The 9,231-nt window shown below is 39.4% G+C and overlaps 1 protein-coding gene across 2 annotated transcripts in view; it reads right to left on the bottom strand.

Moving 5' to 3' along the window:
* alk (ALK receptor tyrosine kinase) overlaps window positions 1-9,231 on the bottom strand; it is a 397,773-nt gene that overhangs the window by 11,235 nt on the left and 377,307 nt on the right. For both annotated transcript variants that reach the window (XM_032499965.1, XM_032499966.1), the window contains exons 20-25: window positions 6,502-6,688; window positions 5,596-5,686; window positions 5,243-5,307; window positions 5,012-5,141; window positions 4,684-4,781; window positions 1,220-1,312 (exon numbers count right to left, since the gene is read on the bottom strand). In XM_032499965.1, the coding sequence (XP_032355856.1) occupies window positions 1,220-1,312; window positions 4,684-4,781; window positions 5,012-5,141; window positions 5,243-5,307; window positions 5,596-5,686; window positions 6,502-6,688 (664 nt within the window). The remainder of the gene's footprint in view (window positions 1-1,219; window positions 1,313-4,683; window positions 4,782-5,011; window positions 5,142-5,242; window positions 5,308-5,595; window positions 5,687-6,501; window positions 6,689-9,231) is intronic.

The raw sequence follows: 9,231 nt of genomic DNA on the forward strand, positions 1-9,231 counted from the left end.
AAGAAAACCTCTTCTACGTCCTCACTACAAAAATCAGCATTTGAAGTTTGCAAATTAACACATGAACATTGTGGAAACAAGTTCTGTGGATTGATGAGGTTAAAATGGAACATTTTGGCCGGAATGAGCAAAGGTACGTTTGGAGAAGAAAGGGCACAGAATTTAATGGAAAGAATCTCTGTCCAAGTGTTCAGCATGGGGTGAATCAATCATGCTTTGGGGTTGTATTGCAGCCAGTGGCACAGGGAACATTTCACGAGTAGAAGGAAAAATGGATTCAATAAAATTTCAGCAAATTTTGGACGCTAACTTGATGTCATCTGTGAAAAAGCTGAAGTTAAAGAGAGGATGGCTTCTACAAATGGATAATGATCCTAAAGACACCTCAAAATTTACGGTGGATTAAATAAAGAGGCGTAAAGTGAAAGTTTTTGCCATGGCCTTCACAATCTCCTGACCTCACCATAATTGAACATTTATGGGTAGACCTTAAAAGTGCAGTGCATGACAGACAGCCGAGATATCTCAAAGAACTTGAAGACTTTTGTAAGGAAGAATGGGAGAAGACACTTGAAACAAGAATTTAAAGACTCTAGGCTGGCTACAAGAAGTGTTTACAAGCTGTGATACTTGCCAAAGGGGGCAGTACAATGTATTACCTCTGCAGGGTGCCCAAACTTTTGCAGACGCCATTTTTTGGTTTTCTGTTATTATGAAAGTGTAAATGATGGAAATAAAATCTAACTATTTGTGACATATTATATGAATGACTAATCTGTCATTTGATGCTATTTGGAGATTTCCCCATCTTTTCTTGGTTTCTCCATGCACATTAATAAAAAAAAAATTCCAAACTTTCGAGGCCCACTGTATCTCTGCAACGCAATAATAATACTATTCCTCAACAATAACGCTAATCCTGGGTATTTAGTGGAATTGTTGAACACAACTGATTTGATTCTGATACCTTAACTATAAGGTTTGAACTGCCATTTTTTAGCCCAGCCTTGGGATTACTCCATAGAACTGTTCATCTAGTGCATGCTCACTATATGTTCCCCCACATATTTGTTTTTACAAAGATTCAGGGCTTCTTTTTCTTATTTCTGTTACTTGGTCTCGAAACCCACTTAGGAACTTATTTAGATTCAAATTCAACTGAGCCTGGTCTGGATTTTGAGCCAGCCAAGGTGGTCATACATCAGTCAGTCAACTGTACCTGTAAATGTCTCGAGCCATTCCAAAGTCGCCAATCTTGGCCACACGGCCCGGCTCTTTGCAGGTCAGTAGGCAATTCCGAGCTGCAATGTCCCTGAAAGATGAAAACAACACATTGGTCAGGTCACTGAATGTACTTACTGCTTGGATTGACAGCATTTATGTAAATCAACATTAGACTGAATATAACATATAGTAACTTTGCATACAGGTGAACTTTGCCATAGCTGCAGCAATATAAAATGCCAAGTTAGTTGCTTGGAATCTTACTGCTCAGAGTAGGTGGGATGTAGACAATGTTTCATACGATAAACAAATTAAATTTGGTAAAGCAAGTCATTTGTCACTTTTTTAAAAGCCATTCTATTAAGTTGGACTACATAAAGGACTTTCTGTACTGATATGTATATTTTGTATGTATTAGCCTATTTGGTTTATGCCTGAATGTTTTTTTCCTTTTTCCTGTTGTTATATGGCTCAGGAAATAGTTTAGATGTGTATTCCAGGGATTAAACCCTAGGACAGAGTATATAAGAGTTACTGAACACAGACATTCAAACAGCTTTTCTCATGCATTATCTCTTGATTAGTTTCATATCTTTGCATCTATAAGAGAGCTCCATGTGTGAAACTCCTACAGACCCCTGTGGGATCTGAAGTTCAGTGTAACTACCAAGTTGCACTGGAGAAGCTGATAAAGTTTACAGATTCCTACAGTGCCTTTATAGCTCTGCCCACATGGTGCATCCAGAGGAAAAATTGTAATGTTCCGTAGTATTTGCAGGCAGAGTGTGTTAGAGAAAGTTCATAACAATCATATTTGCACTGCAGTGGGGTTAGTTATTCTTTGAGAAAAATACAGTAGTTCCCACAGGATTTTCTGCTCCTGTCTGGGGAAAAGAAAACAGAGTACACACACTGTACTCTGCTCCCCAGGCGTCTAACTTTCTTAACATCTAAAGAAGTGACATTATGAGCACATTGCTTCTCATCCCACTATAGACAAGTGTGCACTCTGTACAATAAATACCCAAAATTTAACATCAAAATAACATAAGGTTAGCCTACAAATCTAGATGCACCCTAATGGCAGCATATGTAATTTGCTGCCAGGGTCAGTCTAGCAACTCTCCGTTGGCTTGCAACCTGGAAAAAACAAATTCTGGCCAATCACATTGTTTGTAGAGTCGGTGGGCGGCCTAAACATAAGAACGACAAAGTGCCGTGTGAATTCCCTGCTACTTGAAAACTAAAAAGATTGCTGCAGGCGAACAGTGGTCTTTCGAATAGTCTTTGGCCGCGACTGTGGAAGACTTGGAGTTAAGCACTGAAGTTAAATTTAAAAAAAAGGAAGATGTGTTTGGAGTTTTGACAACCAGATAGGGTAGCACTATCCTACTGCGTGCGAGGGAATTTGAAAGACAACCGTTTATCCAACCCCTCAGATTGAGCCCTGCCAATGGTGAGTTCCCAGACTCAACATCTTGATGTGGGTCTGGCTTGTCAGGCTAACATAAAGTGACACTGTGCTTAAAACTAGATCATGAGAAAAGAAATGAAAAACTCAAGTCTGACTGTATGTAAACAGCAACACATTGTTTAGATGTTTAGCCTCCACACTGATGAACTGGGGATGTGAAATGACAAAACGAGGATAAAGTAAAGGTTTAGACTGATTAAAACTGAGAGCTTTTAAAGGCAGGGAATACATGATGCCTGGTTGCCCCACTTCAATGTGTCAGAAGTATTTGAAACAATTCAACTTGTAATATTAAAGTACAACTCCAAGTTTGACATTAAATAATTTAGTATGAAATGAAGTCAACATTTGCTTCTCAGTCTAAATCAAATTTAGACTAAATCAGTTAAATGAGTAAACTGAGTTATCAAACCAGCTACAGAGAGTACATTGTGGTATCATACCACAACTCTTTCTATTCAAGAAGTGAGTTAATTAATCTATTTAGGGGCATCTAAAAAACTGAATCATTTCTATTACGGTATGACTACAATCAGCATACTTTAACAAGTTCTTTCTCATGAGGTGCTATTGGTAAATCCAAGAAATCCTTGTTAAATGGCTAAAAGGAATCCATGTAAATGATTTGCTTTTGCTTGTAGGCAAGAACAAGAAATGCAGCATTAGCTGTCACAGACTGCTGGCTGAGGGCTTAAGGGAAGGACACAGTGCTATTGTACATGCAGCCCAGTGATGTGAGAGCAGGCCGTTATTAACTGGCTTCATACTGTAGACCTTATTTACAGCAAATCTTAACTGCAGCAGCTTAAACACCCATTTTACTGCTGCACTTAAAGAACAATCTCTGTTATTAGTCTATTTTAACACCTGAGGTTGCAGTAAACTACCAGACTCTCCTCAGCACAGTGTTGGTAAATACAGTAATGTAAGATAAACATCAAATAATCCACTGGCCAGAAAAAAAAAACAGATTAAACCACCACAGGAAAAAAGCATAGAAACACAAAAAATCCAGAGTATATTCTTCATTAAAGCCGTGATTTAACATGTTGAAGAACACCACAGCTCATCATTCAACCCTCTAATCCCTGAGAAAATCTACATTTTCTGAGTAGCAGCTACTCTTCCACCCTATCTCACTCAGCTGCCCTTTACTCAACCTAGAGTAAACACATCTCCATAAAAATTGAAATTAGCCTCAAGGACAGTGTTAGGATGAATTTTAATACAGGTTTAATACAGGTTTAAAGGCAGAAAAGCAGAAGCTCTGGAGAAGAGTCAGCCATTGGATGGATTAATGGGGCTTTACTGTACCACGATGGGGCAAACAAGGTCTTGTTTGTCATCGGCCAATTCTTAGGAAGTCAAAGAGAGACATGAAGGAAAAGGGATACAGTGTACTTGTCTTGATGTAATTGTGGGAGCAATTGCGACCTGATCATTTTTTGACATGTACTTGACTTTCCTCACAGACATCCATGAAAGAGATCTTCGCGAGACAGATTCAGGAAAAGAATTTCTTTAGTCACATCCTCCGGTTCAGCAACCGCTGTGAATATAGATACAGAAGGACACTTGTGCCTTGGATACAGACCGTAAAAAGGCAAGCCGGCTACCCCATCTGGCTGCTCTGATGCTAAACCCGTCACTTGTCCTTTCTGCTATCATAACAAAAGGCATGCAGAGTCCATATGTTACGCTTGGACAAATGCAGTCAGTTAGTAATTCTGAGTAGAAGTCGGCAAATAAATGTGGACTGTTAGTTTGTTCCTTTGCCCATTTTCAATCCATATGTACTGTATATGCATACCCATTTGTGATGCATATTGTTTGTTTTGTTTTTTGTTTTATTTATCTGTTTAGGTAGGATGAATATAGTGCAGCAGAATACAATACATAGTTTCATGTGCTCTATTCGTGTATGCCAACACACTGTTGGTTTTGCATATTCATATGCAAAAATGTACAGTCATCTGGTGAAGTACCTGTGTATAAACTGGTTTTCCTCCAGATACTGGCAGCCCTTAGCAATGTCTCTGGCCACATTGAGAAGGTCCACCATGGTCAGGCTGGACGGTTGCTCCTAATCACACAAAGAAATACCCAGAATGCAATTTTAATGAATTTATCAGAGGCAGATCTGGAAAAAGCCTGCGGTAGTACCCATTGTGGTTGGAAAGAAAAACATCTAGATGAAAGTCTGACTGCTCTAACTTGGATTATAGTGTGTTCAAGAACACAGTTGTAGCTTAAAGTGTTAAAAAAAATAAATGCACTATTCAAGCACTTGAGCGTGATAACAGGGTGTCTTACCAGCCTGGGTCTGGTCTCCCTCAGGAAAGACTTGAGGTCTCCTCCGGCCATCAGCTCCAGCAAGATGAACCTGGGCATGGCCTGCAGACTGACTCCAATACAACGCACAATGTTCTGGTGGCTGAACTTACTGCAGGGACCAAACACAGCATGGGAAACATGTATTATTAAATGGCTTTATTGGCAATGTTTGAGGGACAGAATTTAGTCAATTGTCAAAGTGCCTCATACCTGATTATTAGAGCCTCCATGAGGAAGTCCAATTCGTCTTGCTCAGAGCAAACCTCAGGGAGGGTCTATTTTACATTAAAAAAAATTGAATTGTTATAAATTTGATATAAAGTAGTTATTGTATTATTAAGTCATTGTATTTTTTAGTGTCTGATGCATATCTCCATGACACTGACCATACTGTGAGAAAGTTAAAGAGAGGCGAAACAGCATTGTGCTGTAAACAGCAATGCAAAATATAACTCATGATCTCCAATCCAAAGAGTGAATGAAACTATTCTTAGAAATAAAGTGGATGATGTGTTATTAGTTTAGAAGCCCCTATAGAAGTGTGACACTGGGTGAGAACTCACTTTGACTGCCACCTGCAGTGGACTCGGTTCACCCGGTATCCCCACTGCCAGCCCTTCATAGACTTCACCAAAAGCACCATGACCCAAACCCCTGAAGGCACACAAATGCATTTATTATTTACAATTACATTTATATTTTAGACATTAAGCTGAAACTTTCACACAGGGGGTGCATACAAGACCCAAGATATCTAGACTGAAGACATTAGAAGCAGCTAACAGTAAACAACAATAAACCCTCTGTGTCTGAAGAATGATAACCTATGGAGCTAAGTACTAAAGAAATGAGATGCTACTGTAGTCAGTTATTTTTCAAAATTAGTGTTTCACCTGCTTTTCAGTCCAGCAAATAACTGTCTCCGTGTGACATCCTACTGCAAATCAAAGTGGTGTACTTTGACACTGAATTATAGTTTAGATTTTGTAGCACCCTTTGCAGCCAATGCATAGATTCATGACTTAAATCTAGATGGTGGAATATATTCATGGGTCCACAAGAAAAATAATGAATCACAAAGATTAGGAACCAGAATGATAAAGTGGTGAACTACAAACATATGAAAGATATATTAAAAATTGAAACGAGTCCTGCAAAAAAAATAATTTCCCAAAGTACAGCCACTGAGACTTCCCACTTTATCATTTTAGGCTTTATTTAAACGGATACTTTTCACACCGTGCTGTTTTTATGAGTCCAGCCCATTTTAACAGTTTGTACCAGTGGACTTTCATTAGTTAACTGCTCGATATGTCATGTATGCTCAGATACTGGTTTCCTTGAGTCAGACATTTCACCACAGATGTACACAGGTGTATTCAACTCATATTGAATTTGTTAATGATGAACTCACAATGTCCCAAGTAACAAGAATGTTGGTTGTGGACCTTTGATCCAGGCTCTTTTACCTGGTCAGGGAGATATTGCGGCGCGGTACTTCCTTCAGGTCGTTGACCGATGCCGTTTTGCCAGCGAAGCAGTAGTTGGGGTTGTAGTCGGTCATGATGGTGGATGCCCGCAGCTTACTGAGCTTGCAATCTGGACTCTGCAGCTCCAGCTGAATTGACTGCAGCTCTGTGTGTTTACGTCGGTACACTGGTGAGATGAAAATGAAAGAGTTTCATTCAACTACTGAGGTATACGCAATTTAAAAAGCAAACAAAACCTTGAAACCATCTTCTTGTCAATAATTACTGCTGGGAGCCAAAGCACACCAAATGGAAATCTTCTACAGTTATTATTTCTCTAAAGAAGTTAAAAAAATAATTCCAAAAATGAAATAGAATTCCTCCCCCTGTGTCTGTAAAATATTGGTTCCTCTCTATCTGATGCCAGATTTGTCTTTCTAAAAAATTCAGATACATAATGTTTCAGAATGTGTACATGTAAGACACAACCACAAATGTGGCAACAGAATACACAGAACCAAGACAGCTTATATCTTCCTTCGTATTGCAAACAAATGAATTTCACTGGATAGGACACTTGCTTTTTCTATTCTCTTTTTCACACACACAAAACCACACATTTTATAGTGCTCAAAGCCTCGACCTGAGCTGGGAACACGTCAGTCGCAGGGAGAATTGTTTATGTGTGTATGCTTATGTGTGTGTAAGGGAGTTATTTATTTACCAAGCGCTTTCTAATGTACGACTGCTGTCAGCCGCCAGCTAGGCATTCATCCATCATTAGCACATTTCATTCATCACAGAGGTAATCCCACACCCCTTTAGCTCCCGCCGTGTCTGGAAGAGTGTAGGTGGGAATCTGGATGTCTGTGAGTGTGAGAGTGAGCGTGTGCATGTGTGGAGGAGATGATGGCTCAATGAGTGCATTTGTCTGGCTGTAATAGCCTGAAAGCAGTCAAGCAGACGGATGTCTGCACTGGCCGCAAGGTTCACTTCCCACTCTGACAACAACTTGCTAAGGCCGTCTGAGAGGGACCGGGACAGACACTGGAGAACTGTGTGTAAGTGTAAGAGAAAGACAGAGAGAGAGGGAGAGAGAGAGAGAGAGAGAGAGAGAGCTCTATTGTGTGTGTATTGTGCAAACAGAAGAATAAAGCAGAAAATACAAAAACTAGTGTAATGTGAACCTCTCAGGCATTTAGCAGCACAGCTTGGCTCTTTAGGTTCAGTAACAACTACTTCAACTTTACCACTTTCTCCATGTTCATTTTGGTAGTTGTCCACCTTATTGTGTTAAGTTACTGCATGTCATATGTATTCTTTGTTCTCCTGACCTAGTTACTCTCAGTGAATAATTATGACAATTTTTAATATGTATTTAAGTTGTAACAGTAAGTAATTGATATGCCTCTCCAATCTCCAATTGTTTACTCTGAGTAATTGTTAGTCATCTGAAGCCCTCTTTTTGGAAAAAAAAGAAATAGTTAATACAAAAGAACACATTTTTCATTTTGTAAGATTGATTTTTAATTTTGGAAGATTAACCTCAGCTCTTCAAATTAGTCTATAATAAACTGTGTAGCTAAAATAGACATAGACACAAAACCCTTAAGGACAAAATGCCATTACAGCATAAAAACATGCATTATTATATCAGGCTTTCAATCTAGGGGCCTGGTTTCAAAATTTTCAATTTATTTTTACTATTTTCCACCAGATTGAGAGATTTTCTCATGTTTGCCCTATGGAGCAAATATGTGCCATTTTTCCTGGTTTCTACCAGGGGCTTTGCTGCTGTATCATGGAGCACTGCAGTGTTAATGCAATGCACCAAAACCAATGCCTGCAACAGTGGCATTATGTATAAGCTGGCATTTCATGTGTTGAAATTCTGAACATAATGTATATTTGGTAGTTATGATCAGGATTGCTGTTGGTTAAAAGATTTAACTCAGTGAAAATAGAAAAAAAATATTAAAATATAATAACATTTTGTTGTCTAAGGACATCAGAGCAAGTTTTACAGTAAATAATTTTAATTTGCACCATATATTGTGATTTAACTATCCTTAACCCTATTCACACAGTATTGGTATCATGTGGGAACCTAGTGTGATTTATGGCGGTTTTCCACTGCGTGGTATCTACTTGACTCGCCACGGCTCTACTTCGCTTTTTTGGTTTTCCTTATGAAAAAAATCCCTGGGCCCCGCTACCAGTACTTTTTTTAGTACTACCTCAGTCGAGGTTCCAAGCGAGCCGAGGCGATACCAAAGGTTGACGTGAAAACCTGCAGACTGCTGGTTGGTCGGAGAGAATTGTCACTTATGACTGCGTTGTTAGCAAACAAGAGTGCGAGTGTGTGTCCAGAACAAACGGGACATTTACAAACTAGCCGGACACCGACAGATTATCCACTCTCTGCACTATTCTCACTTTTCAACTGTTCGGGCTACAGCGGCTTCATGTCGTTTCCAATATTGCCACCTGTTACTTTAAAAAAACGACAATAATATACAAAAGTTTTTATTTAGCTTTTCAAGTAGCGCATCAAACCCTCCCAAACTTCCCGGTCTTCTTCCTCTGCACCCTGGGACGTGTCCCCCCCTGCTCTGCTGGCCCACATGCATCCCAGTCGTTGTCATAAGCCTCTCTGTGACTCTCATACAGATTAAACGAAGCACAGTAGTCAAAACCAGAGGTTTCACCGGTTGGACAACGCCCACCAGA

This window comes from Etheostoma spectabile, chromosome 20, assembly GCF_008692095.1.
Source record: "Etheostoma spectabile isolate EspeVRDwgs_2016 chromosome 20, UIUC_Espe_1.0, whole genome shotgun sequence".
In the NCBI taxonomy this organism is placed as follows: Eukaryota; Metazoa; Chordata; class Actinopteri; order Perciformes; family Percidae; genus Etheostoma; species Etheostoma spectabile.